The 25,136-nt window shown below is 41.2% G+C and overlaps 1 protein-coding gene across 1 annotated transcript in view; it reads left to right on the top strand.

The window, feature by feature from the left end:
• RPS6KA4 (ribosomal protein S6 kinase A4) overlaps positions 1–21,995 on the top strand; it is a 785,184-nt gene extending 763,189 nt beyond the window's left edge. Inside the window, exon 13 of the mRNA XM_044075810.1 lies at positions 21,819–21,995. Within this exon, the coding sequence (XP_043931745.1) occupies positions 21,819–21,995 (177 nt within the window). The remainder of the gene's footprint in view (positions 1–21,818) is intronic.
• Positions 21,996–25,136: the final 3,141 nt, after the last annotated feature.

Genomic DNA, 25,136 nt, shown 5'->3' with positions numbered 1-25,136 from the left:
AAAATATATATATATATATATAAATGTGTGTATATATATATATATATATATATATATATATATATATATAAATGTGTGTATATATCTATATATATATATAAAATCTGTTTCTGTATGTATATATATATATATATATATATATATATATGTATATGTGATATATATCTATATCTGCAGTGCTGGTGCTGCGGTAGCGTTGTCGCCTCACAGTAAGACGTTGTCCTGTTCGATTCTCAGCTATAGCATCTTCTGTGTGGAGACTTGAGTGAATGTGCTTACCTTCGTTGAAGGTTTTGCATCAGGGCTGGTAACTCTGTGCGTAAAAATCTACTGCCAATCATTTGTTGATTGAGTTCCTCTGTGGCGACCCCTAACCGGGTAAAGCCGAAAGACACAACAACATATATATATATATATATATATATATATATATATATATATATGTGTGTGTGTGTGTGTGTGAGACCACATTATGCGGCCCATGTTACTGCAATAAAAATGCAGTCAACCTTGTGCTGGGACAACAAGGTGTAGTAAATAATTTAAAGAATCAGAATTATGTGAGTATCAAAGAAAACTGTCATTCAATGATATTTTAACAGCTAGGACAACTGATGGTGTACCTTAAGACTGCAGTTACCACTCGGGATGATGGCAAGTACAAACATTGTTACATAGCAGTGAGTTATGTGTGATGATATTGCACAGGCCACGACAGGGAATATGACTGGCTTGGGGGTGGGCTCATTCTAAAAGTTGAACAGGCAGGGCAGGCTGCATTGCTGTTGATTGGGCCTCGACCTGATAGGGTACAAGGGACATGGTTAAGCTTGGTCATTGTCCTTCTAGGTAAACCACTTTGTGTCATATGCACACAGACTGTATGAAATGCTTCAGGGAATGATGGGCCTCCAGTACACAAAACACAGACTGTACTAATCTCTACATGTGTGATGGATAAGTAAGCATAGCTAACATGCCATCTGTTACCACAGTGTGAAACAATGTCAGAAAAGTTGCAGTTTAGCAGTGCACAGGGCTGGGGCCATAGGTATGCTGGGGACAGCATGGAAGCAGTTTGCTGACGGGCATGAATGGTCATGCATAAAATGCACTGATCTGCATGTATGTCACACAAGTGTGTGTGTCCTAGCATAGGACCAAAGGAACAGCAGCAACTGTAAGAGCTCACCACATAGAGGACAGAGTTGCTATTATAGGCCTTACAAGTACATTACATGTATAGCCTTGACTAGTATAGAGCTGAAAGAGTCTTATGGGATGAGGTGTTGCAGAGACTGGTGCTAAACATCTGTGCCATGGGTGGCCACAGTAGGACAATACAGCAGTTGCATTGCAGGATCACTCATATGATGCATGCCAGGAATAAGGCTCAGGAAATATCACTGCTTCCCTGGACCGAGACACAGGAACTTATCAGAGTTTGTATGACTACTGTAGGATGGATCACCAACAGAGATGTTTTTTATAGATGGAGGAATTGCTGGCACCTGTCACTGGTGAAAGTGAGAGCTCTCATACTTTGTGGTGGCTTATATATTGAGCTGATCTGGTGATGGTTGCTTGATTTGATTATAAGGGATGCCACAGATGAGCACTGGTAAAAGCATTTTCTGTAGGACATAGACTTGTACTTGTGAAGGGTTTAGTCAGACATATTTATATGCAGTTTTGTCATCCAGTGAAAGCATTAACCACAAGGTACATATGTGGTCATGGGCTGTATGTATGATTGGTATATAGCAGTTTTTGTGCCATATGGTGATGAGAGTCACAAATATGCTTCAGCATTGCCAGAGGATTGTCATCTCTATACACTAACAGGTTCCACTCTGAGAGGATCCAGCACATCAGATCGACACTTGCCTGATGTCAGCAGGTCTGCAGTGGCAGACAGTGGCACCATGCAAACAACACTGTCTCCTGACATAATGGCATTGTCAGCAACACTAACAGAGAAGGGCAGGCTCGCATCACTCTTTGTTGAGGTGAGTGTGGTGAGGCAGGATGGACCTTCTAGCATCCTCTCTGTTCAGTGAAGGGCATTCCATCCATGTTGGATTCCTGTGTGCTGCACAGATGTTTCCAGCACAGGCTGTATTTGAAGGCTGTGCTACCTCTGTTATGCTTTCATCCATCATATAGTAAAGGGATATAGGTAGCCATCACTGCCAGCATTTTCCAGTCTTGGAATATACCCTTGGAAACAAGGTAGCTGTTACTCCCACCATGTCAATGATGTGTGTGTTGCATAGATTCTGTGAAGACCTATATCCACTGCAAGGACTGCTGGACATTCAGCAGTGCATGCATAGTAACACAATAAAATAGGGATCTGGTGGTATTGTCTTGCATAACCTGCATAGTAAATAACTACTAAGAGCAGATTCATTTGGAAATGAACTAGCACAGTAGGCGGAATAATTAATAGCCAAATTAAAGCAAAATGAATTTACCCCTTATATTTTTTTACTTGATTACAGATATTTTAGGGATTTTCTGCATGTGGCTTTTAAGGACAGAATGGGAAGAGTCATTTTTTTTTGTTTGTTTTTGCAGCCCATGAGAATATTTTTCATCTTTTTCTACAGAATGATTTACCAAGGCTCAAGCAAATAGCTTCTTCGCTGCTGTTACTTCATGAAGAAAATGCATCTCCACCAACACATTTGAGCTATCAGTTCTTGTATCTCATGTAATAGACTCATAATATAGGATACTTCCATTACAAAGCAAAATATTCCTGCTGTGGTTCCATCAGAGAACCTTGTGGAAATGTGCTTTGAGAGGATAGTGTGGCAAGATAATGTTTTTAACTCGCATGTAAATATTCAGTTTGTTTGTGTCTTTCCGCTTTTCCCGGTTAGGGGTTGCCACAGCGGAACTCTGGTCCGCTAATGATTGGTAGTTGCTTTTTACGTGCCGAGTTACCAGCCCTGATGCACAACCTTCAACGAAGGTACGCCCATTCACGCATGTCTCCACGTACAGTGTAGAAATGCAGTCTTGCTTTTCACAGTCTTATACTTCTAATTTTGGTGGACATATCTTTAACCCTACTGTTCCTGTAGTACAGATTCATTGCATGTGAACTTTGACAAATGCTTGTTGGAGACTGTTTTTCATAATGCTCAATTAAGCCCTATATATTTTTAATCAGTTTTTATCCTATTACTGCCATACAGTTTTTCTTGTCAGTGTATACTACTTTTCCTTGCGTCTTGCTTGGTTTATTGAAGAAAGCTTTGTTTTATTTTATACTCTAAAGTTACAGCCAAGTTCATGGATATTTGGATAATTTAAGTCACCTGAAACATTTCACCAGGTTAAAAAAAAATAAGAGTTTACATTTTAGTGGCAGTTGTACTTCAACTAAAAAGTAACACTTATATCTTAGAAAAAAATGTACAAATCATAGTCAGAGGGATATTTCGCCTCAGAATGATTATTTTGATGTCAGAACAAAAAAAATGCGTAAGTCATTGCCACACTCCATTTGGTAGACACTTCCTTGCTGCCTTTTTTATGTTTACCAAATAATTGATTTAGAAATTCCTACAGGTTTTTTGACTTCACTGACAGCAGATCATAAGGTAGAATGAATCTAACATTCTGTCTATTGACAGTTTAATTGTGAAGCTTTATTCACCAGTAACAAAGGAAGATTTCAAATCTTTCCTTCAGCTTGTGGATATGATGTTTATGCCTTTGTCTACATAAGAAATTAACCATTTATGTTCATCATTTCCACCGCCTCAGTAGCATACGAGTTCTATACCTGCTGAAACCCAACACTGGCAGGTTTTCAGAGCTCAGAATCTCCTCCTCTGCCTCTCTGTGATATGGAATTGGTTAAGCCTCTCCGCTCAGAGGAAGCTTGAACCCCTGTCACAGAAAAAGTTATTCAGTCATTATTGCCAGCTGATGGACTCACACACTTAATCTCCTCGGCAGCCTGCCTTGGTGGATTGTAGCTTCCAGAGACTCAAATAAGATCCCTTTGGGAACTTCCGTTCTTATTTTTAATTGTATACTTTTGATTTCTTTCTCTTTTTAAAATTACCTGTACTGGGAAACTGAAGACTCTGTGGTATAAGTTGAATGCTGGTGCCCTTGTTTCTGCTGTTTATCTGCGCCATTTGGAATTCCTGACAGGAAAATATTGCATTTTTCACTTTTTTCTTCATTTATATGACATTTACTACTGATGTGGCACTGTTATAGTTGTTTTTATTGTTAAATCACAATTTTTCCTCATATTGTTTAATTTGTATTTTATCTGGAGATTTGATTTCATATTTTGATAAGGGAACCTCTAAGTAAATGCTCTTCTATATTTATGCTCTTTTAAAGGTTTCTATTTAATTTAAGGGCATATATTTGGGGGGGGGGGTTTGTCACTGTTTGGGCAAGTGAATTTTACTTTGGACTGTGTGTGCTGTTTACTACACTGTGCATATTGTAGAACCAGGCATAGCACAAAGTAAAAGGGGTCTCTTTCCCCAAAAAAATAAAATCTTTCCCTGCTTAAAATTTCCATACAAAGAGTCATGGTATCCGGTCTCTTCCTCTACCTCTTCTCCCATTTTACCTTTCCCCAAGCTTTAACGCAATCCAGCAGCCTAGCTACAAATACCCTCAGACAAGTGTGTACTTTGCAGTGGAGAAAAAGTTATTGTGCCTTCAGGGAACCCACCCCCCACACCGCTCAGACCAGATATGCCTGTTCTGTCCAGTACTCCTTCACAAGGTGCAGTCCCAGTTCCTGCACCACAAAAAGGAAAAGGATTTTACACTAGAATCTTTTTGATACCCACAAAGGAACTGTCATGGAGACTAGCGTTAGATCTAGTGTACTTAAGCACCTTTCTTACAGTACACAAATTCAAAATACTCATCCTGCAGATGGTCCTATCCCTTTTTCAAGATCACTGTTTCGTGGTGAATTTGCATCTGAAGGATGTTTATCACATGCCAATTCCTGACAACGTCAGGTTGAACGTACAAATGTCTTCAATCACAACCTCACAAATAATTATCTTCCTGGAGTGTGTGATTGACACTTAAAAAACGTATAATCTGTCTACTAGAAGACATACTCCTGACTTAAGAAAATGTTCAGGGATTTCTCCCTTCAAGCAACTGCCTCAGCATGGGAGTTTCTCAAAATTCTAGGCCTAATGGCATCAATGATTCTCATGATACCATGGGTCTGACTCCACAATAGAAACATTCATTGATACTTAAAAAAAAAAAAAAAAATTGTTGGTCCCCTGTACCAGGTACCAGTATCGGATTTTGCAAAACAAGAGCTATAGTGGTGGAGGGTTCACATTTATCTCAATCCATACCTACCTTTCTCACTCTAAACCCCAGTTCAGTCAATCCAGAAAGACTCCTCAGATTGTGCATGAGGAACAGTGCACAAGGAGTTTGGTTGCAAGGCTAATGATGTCCTTTGGATGCTACAAAGACAGCAGCCCAGAAAATCCATACAACAAAATCTTTAATGGTAAGCGCTTTTGGCTAGAAGTTCAAGCCTTCTTCAGAGAAATCACATTACAACAACCAACCCTTTTATACACTTAGTTTAAAAACAATTACCAATTAAATAATTAGTTAATTAAACAATTATCTATTATATGCCTTCATTTTTAAAACACTAGTTAGATGGTCTTTTTAAGGCCAGGTGGTAAGGAAGCATTAAGAAGCACTTGCCACCAGTGTTCTTTGTTTTCTAAAATAACCTTCCATGGTCCGCCCCCAAGACTGATGTTAATCTGTTCCAAGCAACCTCCAAGCAAGCCATTTCCAAATGGATAGCACACTGCATCCATTTCTGCTACAAACAGCATGGCAAGCCACCCCCCAAGGGGGTTAGGACACACTCCACCAGAGCAGCCTCCACCTCTGCAGCTTTCCTCAGAGGGGTCCCCACCAGGGACATCCTGGAGGCTGCCACCTGGACATCTGTTCACACTTTTACCAAGCATTACCACCTGCCTCTCTTCTCCAAATCCAGGGCAGGGTTTGCCTCCTGCAGTCTTGCAGGACATCCCAGCCAGCCCATAGCTTCCTTGACTGCCTCCACCCATTTCCTCAGCTTTGGGAATCTACCCAAATGTGATGACTGCAACTGTGAAACACAAAGAACATAGTACAGTTGTGTACATACCATAAATGTACATGTTCAAGTCTCTTCACTGTTGCAGTCCTGGTTTCCCTCCCTCCATCCCCCTTTTTGTTTTTGTTACCTTTCTTCCTTATTGTTCTCCTTTCCTTACAAGGGACATAGTGGTATTTATTTTCCACTGGTGGGGTTCTTCCACCAGAACCTGGCCTCCTACTTTGGGGGCTCCTGACCGGTTAGGGCAAGAAAAACTGATGTAATGGCGTCTGCTGCCTTCCATTATACCACTGACAACCTAAAGTCAGTCCTCAAGCGACTGTAACCGACGCAGAAATATGAAGTCTCTGGTATTCAGGCTGGCTGAGGGCTACCCTGGCAGGAATAACCCAAATGTGATGACTGCAACAGTGAAGACACTCGAACATCTACATCTATGGTAAGTGTACAAAACTGTACTTTCTGGGGTTAAGAAGGGTCAGCCTGTCTTATTGGTTGTCCTCTGCTGGTTTTTTTTCTCTCCCACATTGGTAAATCCAGTCCAGGCAAGATTAAGGCACATTCCACAAGAGCCTAATCCTCTTTAGTGGCATATTGGATAGGAATGGACTCTAAAAGTTATTGTAGAGGCAGCAACTCAGTCTCCTGCTCATAATTTTACAAAGTACTACAAACTGGGTTTTTTTTCTCATGTTCTACAAAAGTCTATGTAAGGACCATTATCCAGGTGCCATCAAATCCTTATCCTTCATCCTCCCAGGTAGGGTTAGCTTTGGGAATCTACCCATATGCCACTGAGACAGTGTGAATGATGAACATAAACATTTGTGTAAATCCTACTTGCCTGTAACACTAGATGTTCGAATTTCACACTGCATTAATGGCAGCACCCACCCACCTTTCCCCCCTTATTTTGTATAGTTTGATGGTTTCCAACCTGGCTCTGCTGTTGGTTGGCTTTGTTTATTTGTGTATTGTTACGGCTGTGAATTGGTAGGTCTCAGGCAGTTCTTCCTTCTGGTCCTTCTTAATTCATTATTCTTAGCACTTAACCCCTGTCACAGACAACCATTTATTCAGGCTTTAAGTTTCCCTTGATGAGAGGGGCATAGCCTATCTCCTGTCACAGAGAGAGGAGAGGATTCTGAGCTCTAGAAAGCCACCACTGTTGAGTTTGTGCAGGTGCAGAACCCATATACCACTGAAGCAGTGGGAAATTTCAACATCTGTTGCTACAGGTAAGTGGACTTGCTCAACTGTACTTTCTACTTCTTATTGTAGTTTTTTTTTTTTTTTTGCAGCAGTAATTTTTCTCATTTTTATGACTGTTACTTTGGGATTTTCATAACTGTCTTATAGCCATTTTGAATTCTAATGTATGAAATACAAAAAAAGTATCTGTTGCAGAACACAACTGATATTTTTTGTCAGTCCATATATTTTATTGCCTGTTACAATGGAAAGTTGAATTTCTTTTGTAGCATACATTTCCTTTGCAGACCCACTTAAACCATTTTAACATAAGATTAGCTACTGCTTTTGTTCCTGATGAGTGGTACACTGCAGAGGTGATGCCCAGCCATTGAACTCATAAACTATCAAATCAAGAATTGTGTTAGACAGGATCAAAGCAGTTTGGTTTTGTGAAGTTTGGATCCTGTCTATTGAATCTGGTAAATTTCTTTCGAACAGTTACTGAGGCTGTAGATGGTGGCCATGTGGTACGCACTGTGCATATTGACCTGGAAAGGCCTCCAACATCCTTCCCCATAATGGCATTGTACAGAAGCTAGGTACTTTAAAAAAACATCCTGTATGCATATAAGATAGATAGCAAATTGGCTGAAAGACTGATCATATCCAGTTGAAGTTGCAGGCACCTCATCATTTCTTTTGTAGCATACATTTCCTTTGCAGACCCACTTAAACCATTTTAATATAAGTTTAGCTCCTGCTTTTGTTCCTGATGAGTGGTACAATGCAGAGGTGATTCCTAGCCATATGAATGGCCTTATAATCAACCTGTATAATCGCAGACTTCTCAACCATACAACCCTCATCTTCAAAACCATGGAGCATATTAAAATTGAACTCATAAACTATCAAATCAATAATCTTGTTAGACAAGATCCCAGCAGTTTGGTTTTGTGAAGGTTGGATCCTGTCTATTGAATCTGGTAAATTTCTTTTGAACAGTTACTGAGGCTGTAGATGGTGGCTATGTGGTACGCACTGTGCATATTAACCTGAAAAGGCCTTCAACATCCTTCCCCATAATGGCATTGTACAGAAGCTAGGTACTTTAAAAAAACATCCTGTATGCGTATAAGATAGATAGCAAATTGGCTGAAAGACAGATCATATCCAGTTGAAGTTGCAGGCACCTCATCAGAAATTATGAAAGTGACCAGCATTGTCCATCAGGACTGGGTGCTGGGATGTCTCCTTTTTCGCATTAATCCAATACCTTTAGCTAACAAAGTTTGCAGATGGCTGTGAACTGGTGGGGGGGAGGGGTGTTGGAAAGTCACCTTCTGTCACCTAACCCTTTCAGAATTAATTTTAACTATTAAACTCTTAGTGTACTAAAATGGGCAGAGCATCATAAAGGTTAGTAAGTGCATTAATGTAATCATAACACCATACACACTTAAGCTAAGACAGCAACCTTGGGTGTGGTCATCTGACAACATCTATGGCTAAGGATTCAGCCTTTGACTGAGGTTGACACAGAACAACTATTAGCTGCACCCCTTTAACAACAAATTACTTCTAGGGCCTCCTTCACATGAATTGTTATAGAAACTGGGGAAAAAGTGTAACACTAATTCAGTCAGTAAAGCAGCTTTTTTTTTTTTTCATTTCTCAATGCCAAAGTATAGTAGAAACTTTTCACACTAAAAAAGTGTCCCTCTTTTCATAAACAGTGTCATACAGACTGATTTAAGCAAAAGAGAGGGCATTTTAAAAGTGCCAGTGGAGGGGTGACAGAGGACAAGCTGCCAGCCACAGCCAGGGTGCCTTACATTTCCAACTACCTCAATCCTTCTGATGTTCATCGTGCTTCACTGTTGCAGTCCTAACTTATGGGATTTCCTGCTTCAGAAGCCCTTAGTTGGCCCAACTACCAGAGTAAAAAAACTCCCTCCTCCCTGGGCTGGCAGATGCCATACCCTGACATTAGGACAGTTTGGTATAAAGGGAGCCAACTGACGTCATGACATCAATCTTTCTTGCCTTGAGAGCCTGAAGCAATTGAGTGCGTCATTTGGTCCACATCAGAGTGAAAAATTCTTCTAAAGCTGAGTACCCCATTAGGGAACTCTTTTTCTTACTTGTGACTCATGTCAGATGAAATTAACAACCGTCTCTGAGGTAAACAAATCCCACACAGAGACTTTCATACCTTGTGTATCGCTTGTTTAGGCTGAGACCACGACATCCCCAATTGCTGTTTGTGCTCCATTTTCAATACTAGGACTATAAGACATAAGGCCGAAATCTTGGCTAAGCACCTTGGTCAACAATCCACTTCCCATTACATGATGGTGTCCATTGGGTGCCCAGAGGTTGAGCTCTCTAAATGAAAAAAGGAAAAAGCCAAACTTAGGACCTCTGATGATTATCTATCTCTGTCTGCTAGTCCCCCCAAGCCTTATTATTGCAAAGGAAGGAGAGGTGCCTTTGCAAACCCCTTCTGAGAGCGAGGTGGTGGTGCAGGCCTCTGTTGTGACCGTTTCAGAGTCCAGTATGGTGTAGGGTCCCTTAATTTAACTCTGCCTTGGCATTCTATTCATCGGTCAGGTCCAGAGTCACTAAGCAGACTTCGGCATCCAGCGAACGATCCTCTACTGATGCTGTTCCTTCGAGGCATCCACCAACATTGGTTATTTCTTACAAGGAGACTGACGTCAGAGTAGTGGACTTAGATAGGCCCAAGGCAAAAGCTAACACCTAAAAAGATTTCAACCTCAGTTTCTGTACTTAGGCCTACCAGTTCCTATCTCAGAGGTTATCAGCAGAATTTGGTCAGGTTGGCCGAGAACTTTATTTCTTTGGTCAGAGGCAGGCAACATCCCCCTGAATCTTCCCCAGGAAAAAGAAAGGGAGACCCTTCGTCTCAGGACTTTTCAGAACCCCCTTATTCAGATGAATACTGTGGTCAGGAGACCTCTACCATTGAAGAAGAACCCTTCCTTACCTCCTTTGAGGGTTCTGATTCAGAAGAAGATGTTGCTTTCTGCTTCATCCCCCTGAGGACATTACCTTTTGGGGAGACATTGCATGCTATGAGAGAGTTTTTCCAATGGCAGGCCCAGGAGTTACCCCCAAGCAAAAAAGAGGGTCAGGGAGTTCCTTGAAGTGGTAGATGATGTCTTTATGGAATCATCTCTCAATCCAGACTCTTTACCCCCAACCCTTTGTAAACCAGACAGGTTTTATTGGGGAATGGACTTGCATAAGTTCCTTTTTAAGAACCCCTATGCTGACCCAGAGGTTGTCACCCAGGTCCCAAAGAAGTTAGGGCCAGTACTTAAAAAAAAATGTCCTACAGACCAAGAAAGCAGGGCCCTTGACAGATTTGGGAAGAAGGTTTACACTTCATCTACCCTGGCCATGAGGGCCCTCAGTTGCCAATTTCATTTGCTAAAATACCAACAGAGTATTTTGGAAAAAATGAAGCAAAGGATTTCCTCCCTGGAGGACAAGAACACCTCCAAGGAACAGCTGGATCTCTGCCATTCCAGTTCCCAGGTAGCTAGACACTTCTTACACTGCGGATATGATGCCCTAAAGGCATCTTCCTGAGCAGCTGTCTCTGGCTCAGTCATCAGAAGTGCATACTTGGCTTAGGGAACAGACATTGCCAGAGCATGTCAAATCTAAACTGCTAAATTTACCCCTGGCTAAGGACTCCCTTTTTGGTCCAAAGGCTGAGGCTGTGTTTAAAAAGTTGGAGGATAAAGCAAAATCCATGCAAAAGGTCAAGGTCTTCCTCAAAGTCCAGCCTCCCAGGTTCAGTAGGAATTTCCTCACTAAGCATTGGTCCTTTCCCTCCCAATCAAAACCCAGTAAGAGGAAAACCCGAAGTGAAAGGCCTCACAGGCGGCAACAGCAATTGCAGAGGACAAGACAGTGGTCCTCGGGAACACCCAGGCCAGGGAGTTCTAGGTCACAGAGTCCTAGCAGAGATCAGCAATGACTCAACACACTCTCTACCCCTCACCCCCCTCCACCCCCAACCCTGGACAAGATAGGAGGAAGATTTGGAGGAAGACCTTCCCTGTTCAAAGAAAACTGAGCCCTCATCACGTCCAACAAGTGGCTTCTGAAAGTAATCTCCAAAGACTACAAACTTGCCTTCAAAGAACCATTAAGATTCTCAGGCTACCCCGATCTGCTGCAAAACCAAAGATCAGAAGCCATTTTTCAGATTCACAACCTATGCTGTCAGGACTCTGTGGAACCAGTACCAGGCCACCAGATAGGAAAAGGTTTTTACTCCAGGCTATTCCTGGTCCCCAGGAAAGAAGGCTTTTGCTGCCCTATCTTGGATCTGTCCATCAGTCACTCTTAGTCCCAAAATTCAAAATGCTTACTCTTCAAAAGCTTCTTCCCGTTGACTCTAATGGTTACCTTGGACCAGAAAGATCCCTACTTGCACATCCCTGTAGAAGAATCTTACAGAAGTTTTTTTTCACTTCAGAGCAGGTACATACCTCTCAACCATACCGAATTTCTTGTTTTTCCACGGTTTTGAGCTTCAAATAATGGGGTGCCACGATTCCAGAGTGGCACCCCTTCATTTCTGAATTTCCTAGCTTTTTTTTTTTTATTTTATTTCCTGGCTTTTGTGGGCTGACGTCATCATGTGCGGAGACGTGCGTGATGATGTCCGCTCCGTGAACAGAAATGTCTCTATTTCCACCTGACTGTTGAAAAATAAACAGAATGCTGTGAAGCAACAAAATATCCATGAATCAAACAGCCTCCAGTTTACACGATCATTGCAAACTTCAAGACTCTTCCTCCATGCCCCAACCCCAACACACACAGACATGCACGTATGCGCACACAAAACACTGCACAAATAAGCAGTGGTACTCATTTCTTCTCCAAGAGCGCATCCTTGTTGCGCGCAATAAATGTCAAAACTACAGGGCAGCATATGATGTAATATGAAATTATGACCCTGAATGCATAATGGACAGTAGCTGCTCAAGTTTTGCTATACAAAGAAAAGATTAGCCAGTGTAAAATACTGAAGTTTCATTTAGACTAAAAGGTGCCAATGTTGGAGTGATCAGAACACAAGTAGATTCAATATACGGTATTTGAGAAGATGAAATTAATTCCCAAAACCAGAGCAGGTTTCCCTCTTATCGTAAAAGTATGTCATGCAGCTTGTCAGGTCCATGTTAGTGCATCCTGCACCGCCTCCATACACACCCCTCATGTGAGTGGCCCTGTCTCGGTGCTAGACTGCGTAGCTCATTTAATTACTAATACTATTAGCAAATATCTGGACGGGCTGCAGTAGGATCTTCACTCTTTCCATTAAGAGTAGGGAGTAGGACTTAATACACAGAAGAAGCATCATTAACTGTGCAGTGAAGGACAGTCTAACCTGTGAGTGTCCGTTGAAAATAATGCTGTTTATTGCTTTATACTAAAGGGCTCGTAAATATGAGTACATTATGGATCACGGATAATGCAAAATAGGATACCAGATTGTTTATTTAGAAAACTACAGGGAAATGTGTACGCAACTATGCACTGATGGCTGTTGTTTCTGCCTCAGACAATTCTTCGTAAAAAAAATTTAGATCCACTACGCATTCCCTTTAAAGAAATTTAGTACGATTTTTTTCGTGACAGGTGCATTTTTTGAATTTCTCTGACTTGTTGAAGTTTACTGACGACAGCTAGAGTTAGCTACCTTATAACTTGGCTCTGTATACTTCAGTCACCATTTTCGTGAAGCAATCTTACAGCATCACCTGTTGCTGAGGTTTCCTTTGCGAAACTGTGACACATTGTCTGTAGTCACCTGCACGGTGTTGCACGGTGTTTTGAGAGGAGTGGACGACTTGGCACCACAGATTGCTTGTGGCGTGAAGTTCTTTACCTATCTGATTTACTTCAGGAGTCACAGACTTGCAGGTGCTACAGGAGTTTGAATGATCATATTGACAACATACACATAAATAGTTTCCTTGTTTAATGTGGAAAGATGCTCTGCTTCAGAAGCCTTGACATTAAACAGATGAGAGAGATGTGCGCGTGTGTGTGTGTGTGTGTGTGTGTGTGTGTGTGTGTGTGTGTGTGTGTGTGTGTGTAATGGAGTGGAAGAAGTGACAGGTAATTCATAAAGCATTCCATGACCGTCTGTAGCCCAAACAGTGATGAATATGGTATCAATGAATTGAGCAGAAAAGGTTTACTTTGATATTAAGCTACTGAAAACAGATCACTTGGCTCTGACTTTTAGTGACTGTTATGACCTTGCACATAAGTTATTATTACTGAAAATGTCGATGCCGATGCAAAATGATTAAAAGGTGAACAAACAAATTATAAAGAAAACCGACATGTATGTCTGCGTTCACGGAAATATCTCTGGGATACATCACAAATAAACTGCTATAACCAAAAGCTAAAATAAATCAAATTCCTTATTGAACATTAGGTATTCCTGTTCCAGAACTGTTCAGTCACAAGACTGAATACAAGTTAACAGTAGTTTGTGGCTTTTGTTTCAGTTCTCTCCTTTATCAAATTTCCTAAAATGATGTATTGATGGATGTGGGTGCTAAATGTTTGAGGATGTTTTTTAGTATCACTCATTTCACACTAGTTGGTCTAAAAGGGATATAGTGGTGGTTACAGATTGTATGGTATTAAAAAATACAGTCCCCAACCCCCAACATGCACAAGCACATAACCTGTGGCATGGTGAGGGCTCGAGGTATTCACTTAACATAGTGTGTGTGGTGCTAGCCGTTTATTTCCCAGCTGCTCGAGGGTTTGTACTTAGTTTTATCATGTGAGCCCTGGGCCCGTGCATTTCCCAGCTGATTCTCCAATTTGGTAAGCTGCAGGAGCTTAGCGGTTCAAACTCAAAGTAATTCTTCCAAGAGCAATTTAGTAAGCTGGCAGCTGCAAAAGCTTAGCAGTTCTTTTCTTCTGCAACAAGGGTGTGTGTGAGAATATAGTAGCTTTCTTGAGTGTGTGTAGCACTTCCTTTAGTAAAGAGTAGCCCAGATAATGCACTCACATTTGTTCTTCCATTGACCGAGATTTAATTCATGCATGCACCGTGCTGTCACTTGTATCAAGATAGAAAGAAACTCAGAACTAAGTTATATTTCTATGAACAATATTAGTTGTTAGCCCAATGTCATTTCTCATAAAAGGGAACCCACACACTAGAAATGATCACCATAGCCCTCAACTTATTTGCTCAAATATCAAGGAGAAAGCCAAAAATAATGGGAGGACAAATGCAAAAAATATGGGGCAACTTTTAAATTTTACTTTGATTTCCTTAAAAAAGTTAATAAAATAACACATTTTGTATCAGCAGGGATATTCTGTATTATTTGGAGCATGACATTTAAATCCATAGCAACAACAACCTTCTTACTACCAGTCCCATGTTCATTAGAGCTGATAACATGTTACTGTTATGCCAGATTTATTTATTTGTTTTCAGTTTTCTTCTTGATTAACTTCTGAGTTAATGATTTGTACGTTGTATCACTATCTGTCTCCCTGTATGCAGTTCCTTTTTTTTGGGTGGGCAGATTTTCCAACTGAACGAAGTACGGAGATATGCCAGATGACACTAGCTGCAGTGCATGCTTAAGCAGAGAAATAACTGACCCTAACTTTTCTGACAACTTTCTAGTCTCAGCTGGATAAATACTGATATTATGCTCAGGGCCACTGCATGCATTGGGGGTAATGAGCAGTCTGTCAGAAGAATTGGAAGTCAGTAAAATAAGTCTTGTATTTCTTTGGCCTATGTTTCTGTCATTTCTGTTTTTACTGGAACTAGTGAGAGCAGATAAGCTGACAAAAGAAAAGACATGTATCCTACTCTAAAACTGCTGTAGTAACCCTACAGTGAGCAGCAATGAGGCCATCTCAGAACATGCAAGGCCTTCCTCAGTACCTCACTTTGCCAGACAGAAGAATAATGACCCTGATCAGAAAGGCTATAACCAGTACTAGATGTTTCACAAGGATTGAGGATTGGTAAAACTGATGGGGGATGCCATACAGTCACAGACAGCATCCCTAACATGTACAGTTAAGCTTGAATTAAAAAAATAAAATATCTGCATTATATTTTTGTTGATTGTTCTGGTGATCATTTTCTACTTTCAACCTTTCTGTGCATGTAAATCCTTAAAAAACAAGTTGGGGTAAAACAGGATTGTCAGCTGAGGAGCCCATTATTCCATGGAGACTATTACTGTGCTGGGGGAGGTACTGCCACCTACTTTTGGTAAGTCCTGGCAGAGTGTGGGGGGCACAATAGTGACAGACTGAGGAGGGAGAATGCAGAATGAGTGTGAACCTTTAAAGGGCAATGGGGTAAGGTCATAATGCGAATCCTACAGATACGTATAAAACTGCAGTAATATGGGGCTGATGTCAGGAGAGTGACAGCAACCCAATATAGTCCATGACATGGCATATAAGTAACTAGCATGCCTCCCTCTAGCTAGGTTTCCTAAAAGTGGCGCACAATGGATTAATTGACAAGGTCTACTGGTTGGCATTAAAAATAATGAATGAGGTAATGCACACCATTCTTTTTACACTATTGAATTTGAAGCCATGCAGTGCATAAACTAGTTAAATATGCATTCTTAAAAACAGTGGAAAAAGTGTGCGTAGCTGAGGCCATATTTTGGTTTTCTGTTCTTCGGTTTGCATTTGAAAGTTGATATCCCACAACTCCATTGGAGTGGGCAGGGTTATATAATTATGTATGCAAATGTTATGTTAATCAGCATGCAGATTTGTACCTATTTTAGATGGCCTTTGTCCAGATTTTTGATGTTTCCAGATTGAGAGGTATGAGCAGGTACCAGTCACATTTAGTTCTCTGCACTTCCTTTTGCTCGTCTACCGCTCCCAGGGTCTTCACCAAATGTCTGGCCCCTGTGATTGCCTTCTGCAGATTTACCCTTACCTGGATGACTGCCTCATTCAGGACATGAGTCAGTCCAAACTCCTCAAGGATCTGGCCCTCAACCAGACCCTTCTCTCATCTCTAGGGTTCACCATACACCTCAGCAAATCCAACAGAAACCCTTTCACCAGAATAGTGTCCCTGGGGGCTCTGCTGATTTCCTCCCTCCAGAAGGCCTTCCTTTTCCCTAGACAAGGCTTCCTTCTTAACCCATTACTTCCATGGCATTATGGAGAGGCAGTGCCTCTCAGCCAGGGAATTCCTCAAAGCACTAGGCTACATGGTATCTTGTATACTAATGATCCCTCTGGCCAGGCTACACATGAGGAAGCTTCAGTGGTACCTCAAGAATCTGTGGTGCCAGCACTTAGTCCCTGGAAACAGAAATCCACCCAATTCCCTGCCTCAAAGAAGAATTGGCTTGGTGGTCACAAGCATTTGCACAGAATTGGGGTCTCCCTTTCAGGTTCATCCTCAAGGCCAGGACTACAACAGTAAATCATAAAGAACATAGTACAGTTGTGTACACTTGCCTAAAATGTAGATGTTCAAGTGTTTTCACTGTTGCAGTCTTGTCTCCCTCCCTCCATCCCCTTATTCTCCTTACAGTAACAGCCTTTTCTCTTTCATCTTTTTCCAGAGGACCCTCTGCAGGTCCCCTTCCTCTTACCTGGTCGCTTGCTTAAGATTCATCTTTGGGGCCCCTATCTTCTAGGGGCAAGAAAAAACTGATGTCATGTTGTTGGCTGACTCCCTTTATACCCAACCATCCTGATGTCAGTGTAGGGAGTCCACCAGTTCAGGGAGGAAGGAGTTTTTACTCTGGTAGTCGGGCCGACCAAGGGCTTCCAAAACAGGAAATCCCATAAATCAGGACTGTAACGTAACAATGAAAACATTTGTACATGTGCATTTATGGTAAGTATACACAGCTGTCCTTTTTTTGCTACCATTCCTCATCCCCTTGAGAGGATGACAGACCTATGGGTGGAGGAGCATGGTGTGCAGAATCCACAATACCAAATGGCTGTGGCATGAACCATCTTTAAAGTGATGCTTACCTCCAGAATAAGTAGGTGAAGGTTTGTTTTTTTTTTTTTGTTTGTTTTTTTTTATTATTATTGTTATTATTATTTCAGGCTGTGACCTTTCTCATGAAAGACTAGCCCTGGTCCTGGAGATCCATCTTATATGTCTCAAGGCTAGATGAGTTTTTAGTGGTAAAGAAATTCAGGATAATTTTCCTGAAGACTATAATAACCCTTCTAGTGCCAGATCTCATGATCATACTGGACAAGAAAGATAGTTAACCTGCATATTTGTATTTTCAAGAATCAAAGAAAATTTCTACAATTTCTGATGGGAATAGAACATTTCCAATTCATCTTTTTATCCTTTGTCTGTTTTCTGCTACTATGGTATTTACAAAATGCTTAGCTCTGTTTTTTGCCCAGTTAGAGTAAGAGGCATCCATATCTGCTATGCCTTGTATATTGTCTCACAAAACTATGGGTATCTTTCAATTATCAGAAGCCCAGCTTCACCATTCTTAAATCTTTGTGAAGTGCTTCCTGCATTACTCGGGTAACAGCCATCTTAGCAGTGCCATTTGGAGAGTGCAAAGGGGTGCAGAATGCATAGTCACCTCCATGGCATTATGGATATACTTGCACAGTGCTATGGTCTCCATACAAAGAAGAAGGCTGGCTGGAATTTCTAGCCCATGTTTTAACTAAACGTGATTGTGACAGAGGGTAAAACTAAAACAAGTAGCTTAAAGGAACTGCAGTTTGTATTCATTGGTTGCCTTGCGCATGTAAATTTAGTGATGGGCTCCTGGAAAAAATAGTTTATGAATAATAACAGTAATAAGAATTTTTTGAATCTCAAGACATAATGGAGGCATTACCAAGACAGAGCCACTGCTGGTCTGAAACAGCCTTAATTTACAAGTTAAAACAGTGCAATTCACTAACATCCTTCAGATGGCATGGGTGAAATCCCATAAGTGTACATCAGGAGTGACTGGCCCAACTGTTCTTGAGAAAAGGGGTCCTGGCGAGTCATATATAATACTAGGACTAAATTGTCTTGAAGTATCTATGCATATAAATCATATAATATTCATTTGGATAGATAGTGAGGAATTTGTGTTTGTTTTAGTTGTGTATTTAAATCAGATCTCCAGAAATTTAGTTTCACTCATTTAAGACACAAACAGCATCCAGCAGGTAGCACATTGCCTTTGGTACAGAAGGCTTATGAGTTCTATTTTACGATATGTATGTATGTATATATATTTATAGGTCCAGACAGTATCCCAGGATGCCTTCTAAACAGCATGAAACATGAACTATCAGACCCTCTGGAACTGCTGTTTAACTGTAGCCTCCAAGTAGGCTTCATGCCTCATGAATGGAGAACAGCAGCAGTCCTCTCTCTGCACAGAGGTGTGCCATCTATGGACCCTGGCAGTTACAGACCCACAAGTCTCACTAGTCTTATATGCAAAGCCATAGAAAGAATTATCATCGAAATAATCAATATTGACATAGTAAATCTCCAGAAACAAGACCCAACACAGTTTGGTTTCATCAAGGGCAGATCATGCCTGCTCAACCTGTTGGACTTTTTTGAGAAAGTCACCAAAGCAGTGGATGAGGGCAAAATGGTTCATACTGCCTACCTTGACATGGCCAAGGCATCTGACACAATGTTGTACTTGGGCACTGTTGACAAACTTCTACAAAGAGGCCAGTCACAAGTGGAGTCCCTCAGGGATCGGTCCTTGGACCACTTCTTTTTTGGCATTTACGTCTGTGAAGTCAAGGCCAATGTCAGTGGTCTCTGGTGGAGTAAATTTGCAGATGATTGCAAATTTGGAGCTGCCATTGAATCTCACACTGACACAACAATTGGAAAGGCCACAGAAATACCTCACTAAGAGGATTACTGGCCTCAAACAGATGCCATACGCAGACCATCCCAAAAAACTCCAACTCTACTCAGTCACATATTGCCTACTCAGAGGCGATCTCTGCCTAACATACAAAGCTGTGTCAAACCCAAAGCTGTTGGACATGCTACACTTAAAGAAATCACAATCTCTCCAAACCACATGCACCAGGGACCTAAACCTTGTCACCACAATAAACAGAACATGCTGGAGGAATAGATTCCTGTCCCACAGACTTCCCATACTCTGGAACAAACTACCCATTCATGTCAAGCAAAGCTCCTCATTGGCCCTCTTTAAGAAAAATCTCGATGACTGGATGGGAAATAGAAAATTCACCCCGGGGATCACTTCTGCGGCACTGCTTGACATGGGCACAGGAAAATAATTTCAGGGAACCTTGTTGGCTGGGCTTATATAGGGCCCGGGGCCGATATCCTTGTATCTACCTATGAACCTAAGTCGCAGTTTTTAAGGGCAAAGAGGCTGTGCAACACAGAAGCAGATATTGCCAAATAAATTCAGTCTAAAACTGAAGTACATAGTACATTATAAAAAAGAAATGTTTAACCAGCATATTTGTGCATAAAATGTAGCTAGGCAACATCTTTTTGAAGTTAATGTGTGGAGAAAGATAAATACCAGGTGTGGTATTTTGTTTGTAACTATGTATCATCCAAGAGTGAATGTTGCTAGGAACATTGCAGAAACACATTGGCATTCATTTGTTGAAACAAACACATTGGCATTCATTTGTTGAAGCAAACACATTGGCATTAATTTATTGATGCTTGATAGTGGACTATAAGGTACTTTTCCATACACCTCCCAGGGTTCTTAATAGAAATGCACATAATGTTGGGGATAGAGTACTTCAACATAACAGTGTTCTGAACCAGAGATGAGCAGGATCGTGATAGGCTGTCATGGTCTTAGCTGGCATAGTGATGGGCTGTTTTGCTCTTAGCTGCAGTAATACTGGTAGTTTAATATTAATATCTACATGTCTACACTATTCTCTTACTATACCTTGTTCCCCTGTGCCAGGGTTACCAGACGTCCCTATTTGAGAGGGACTGTCCAGGGATCCGTAGCCCAATCCTGAATCCAGTAATGCCAGTTAAAATCCTGGTGAAACAGCTTTGCAATTTGATTGGCCTGTATGCCAGTATACGAGCCAATCATAAGTTACAAAGCGGAGCCACTTCTGTTCAATGCGGAACAGCAGAAGCTCCGCTGAGTGATTTTTGATTGACTCTCATACTAGCATATGGGCCAATCATAAATCGCAAAGCGGACCGACTCCGTTCAGTGCAGAACAGTAGGCTGTTCTGTATTGAACAGAAGAGGTTCTGCTGTGCGAATTTTTGATTGGCTCATATATAGGTATATGAGCCAATCAAAAATCACAACGCGGAACCACTTCTACTTAATGCAGAACTGGCTGCTCTGCTGTTTTGCACGAACAAAAGTCCAAGGCCGCGGTGGTGCAGCGGTTAGCATTGTTGCCTCACAGCACAAGGTTCTCCTGTTTGATTCCCGGCTGGAGCACCTTCTGTGTGGACTCTGCATGTCCTCCCCGCGGTCGAGTGACATTTAAAGACATGCAGGTAAGTCTGTGCGTGATTGGGTTTGCCTTCTTTGAAGGTTGGGCATCGAGCTGGCAACTCGGCACCATAAAAATCCACTGCCAGTCATTAGCGGATCTTTTTTTTCTGTCCCTACCTGGCCCTTAAGAGATCTGGCAATCCTATCCTGTGCCCATCAAAAATGTTTTTTTTTTGTTTTTTGGTTTTTGTTTTGTTTTTTTTGTTTGTTTTTTTTTTTTTGTTTGTTTGTTTTTGTTTAGACAGGACTATGGATTTTAGGCAAGCAGACCAGGTCTATGTATCCTACATGACAGGTATAGATGGTAGGGATAGCGGTTTTTACTACCTGACTTCCTGTAGATTACCATGATATGGGCATAAACATGTGTTCCCACGGCACACCCAACTGCTTTTGAAATCTGTCTGTAAGACTGATATGCACATACGGCTTATCCCAGTTGTATTTTAACAACAACAGTGATCGTCTGTTTGAACATCTCTGATTATGGTAGTAGTTTCACATAAATGTGATCTTTAGGTCAAACAGGTTTGAAATGTTAGTTTTATAATCGGTGAAGTCAGATGTTGTTGATTGTTATGCTACATGAATGTACTGAACGAGTGAATGCTCACATAGCTGGGCATTCTAGACTGAAAAAATTAAGTAAGTTATTGGTTTATTAGGTTGTGCAAAATACATTAAATAGGCAGTTAGACAAGATGGGGGCAAGCCCTACAAACACACACCACAGACACTTGTCTCGTGACCCAGAATGAGAATACTGTGAGTTAAAATATGCTGTGACTTCAGTTACTTTTTCTATAAAATTGCATTGTACATTATTTGTAAAGCAGGTTACGGTTTATGACAGAAAGTCTTTAAAATTACATTTTCACACTCCTTTGCTTTATTCCTAGCATCATAGTTTCCTGGTAATGGAATACTTAAAAGGTGGAGAACTACTTGAACGAATTAAACGTAAAAAGTACTTCAGCGAGTCTGAGGCCAGCCAGATCATGCGAAAGTTGGTATCAGCGGTCAGTTACATGCATGATGCAGGTGTGATACATCGGGATCTTAAACCAGAGGTATGAGTGGTGTCCTCCCCTTCTTTTTGAAGAGCTTCTTTGGAGAACAGATGATGATGCATCCTTTTTACTGAATTTTGATTCAAAGAAGATGCCTCACAAGTAGAGGTGGTACTTAGTGCATCTTCTGGCCCATTCCTAAGCAGGTCTAATAAATGTGTAAGCCAGTGCCCAGGAAAACAGCTTCCATACAAAATTCATCTAAGCATGTGTGCTTTATTTGGGGGTCTGTAGGCGGTGGATCTGTATGAAAACATTCACTGAGCAGCTGATTTTTTAACTGCTTGAGTGTACTTTTGCTGCTGATATGTTGAATAAAAGTGCTATAATAATGTGTGGTAGTTTTTCAAGTTGCTTTCATTGCAGATGCATCTACTTCGTTGGGTAGCCAGCTGTGTACCACCTTTCATTCACTTACTGACAGCCCTCTCGAAAAGTGAGTGAAGTACTTCCTGCTGATTGAAATTTGTGCTCTTAAAAACCTGCTTAATAACACACTCTTAAGTTTCTGTTTTAGAAGAAGGAAGTGTGTTTCATGGAATTTGTTCTTTCAGTCAGTTAGCAAAATAGAAACATTGAGTGGTAGCTTTTGAAATGCAGAGTAGTACTAGTGGTGTCTGGCACCGAGTTTCTGTCATAGTGAAAATGGACCTGAGAGTAGTTATTTAATCAACTAATCATGAAACCAAATGCTTTCAGCTCCCAAGAAAGTGGTGTTATTACAGCATAGTTAAGTGGATCACTTTTCTGTAGACAAATCCAGAACAGAATGTTTTGTTCCAAAGAATTGTCTAATGGGAAAATCTCCGTAGTAACTGCATGGTATGTACCCGACAAAGTTTGAGACCACAGTTCCTAAAGAGAATCAAGGGAAATTAAAATGATTATGAGATTTTCTTCATCTGATTTGCATGAACCACGTAATACATTGGAATGATGCAACTCAAAAGATGCATTTTGTTTCCATTTCATCGTGGCCAATTAGATATACATATTTATTTGTTAGCTATGTAGAACTAGTCCAAGGACCCTTTCAACCATGACTTGGACCCAGAGGGTTCAAAACAGATATAGGCAACACTATCAAGAGTAAGTAGGAAAAAGCATATTTATTTCAGTTCGATAACCAGGTGACTGGACTGGTCAGCAGACCCTTTTCAGACATGACCCAGACATACTAGTGTATTGCAAAAACAAACTGTCATGCATAGACAAAAGAATGCTAACAGAGTACAAACGATACTTTTGTTAAGCATTTAACAGCATGGAAAACACATTTGGTAACTGGTATTTGCAGGATATGCAGTTTGTGTAATGAACAGATAATTGGTTACATATATTGTCAGTACATGTTATAGTCTTCTATACCATGTGAACATCTTTGTCTTTTTTTACAGTATGTTCAATTAAGATTGCTAGATCATTCAAAGCTCTCATTACACATATAGACACGGCAGCTAGAGAAAATTCAAATGAATATGCATTATGTGCACAAGTAAGTATTTCAGACTTGAACAATTAGTTGCTCATTTGACTTGGACATGGACAGTATTACATATCACTATATTAACAGTCCATTAAAAATGGCAATAGTACAAGAGAGCTTAGGATATCGAAACATGGATAATGTGATAATAGTGCAAGTATCCAACATAGGACAGGACTGTAAATGAGACAATCCATGAAACTGGAGGGAAATGTACAATAACATATATCAAGTCGTCTTCTTCTTCTTTCAGCTTTTCCTGGTTAGGGGTCGCCACAGCGGATCATCTGTCCGCTCTTGATTGGCAGTGGAGTTTTACGGTGTCGAGTTGCCAGCCCGGCGCCCAACCTTCCACAGAAGGCACAAACATGCACACACACACACCTAGGGCCAATTTAGAGTGTCCAATCCACCTACTGCATGTCTTTGGGATGTGGGAGGAAACTGGAGCACCTGGAGGAAACCCACGCGACCACAGGGAGGACATGCAGACTCCACACAGGAGGCACCCCAGCCGAGAATCGAACCGGAGAACATCTTGCTGTGAGGCTGCAACACTAACCGCTGCACCACAGTGGCCGCCCCAACAGATATCAAGTCTATAGTAGTGAATAAACTGGATCTTGTCCATATGCAAGGAGAATACATCATACAGAACCTAGCAAGAAGCAGTTAGCTGTGCGCGCACATACATCTCGCATATCACAAACAAATATCACATACAAACAGCTGTAGTGCTGGCTGCAGTGGTTTCCACACATTTAAATTGTGCAGTTAATAAACCGCTTTCATTTCACTAACTGAAAAATGAGTCTTCATGGTAGGGTAAAATATTAACCATTAACTCCTACTGTTTTAGTGCTATTTTTGAAGTGTAAATATAATCTACCTTCATTTGATGGCTAATATGGTTGGGTTTATCCTTTTCAGCAATCTGAGTTCAGCATATTTCTAAAGTTCCTTTGTATGGAGCCTGCCAGGTGCTATGGCAAAGGTGCACCAGCATGCTCTTCTCTTGCACCTACTCACCTACTAGTTCTTTTGCTGTTTGCACTGTTTGAATCTACATCTATGCTATTGTTAATTCAAATTCCTGCATTCATGTGTCCTCTTCTCAGTTTTATGTGAAATTTGAAGACTCATTTGACTTGTCCACTGACTGGCGGATGGAAAGAAGCCTTTTTAGAAGACTGGTAGGAGGTTACCCTATTATAGCCTGAAGGAAGGCTGGGGTTTTTCTGTGGTGTGTTCGAAAGGCTGGTCAAAGCCTAGTCTTTGTACAAGTATGGCTGCATCCTGTATGCCTTTCTGCCCTCACTGGGATGGCAATTATTCATGTTGACAAGGATTTGAGGTTTGCCTCAGACTGCTATTGCCACAGCATCAGGCCAAGGGCCTGGGAGAAGCGCTTCTTAAGCTCCCACCATGAGGAATGTGTCCCAGGATGCTTAAACTTGCACATCAGTCCACAGGTGTAGCAGACTAGAGTCTTGGGAGAGGCGCATTCAAAATTATTACCATGGGCGGCTGTATCCCAGTGTCCATTCACCCAGCACCTGTCCTCCATTTGATTGATTCAGGCCTGGATCCATTCAGGTTGATCTCAGTGTGGTCACTGTAGTCACCTAAATAATCAAATGACCACAATACTGACAGTGGTA

Source organism: Protopterus annectens, chromosome 6.part1 (genome assembly GCF_019279795.1).
Source record: "Protopterus annectens isolate FY-2018-M chromosome 6.part1, PAN1.0, whole genome shotgun sequence".
Taxonomy (NCBI): Eukaryota; Metazoa; Chordata; order Ceratodontiformes; family Protopteridae; genus Protopterus; species Protopterus annectens.
Note: the sequence above shows the minus strand (reverse complement) of the source record. Positions and strands in the feature narration are given on the sequence as shown.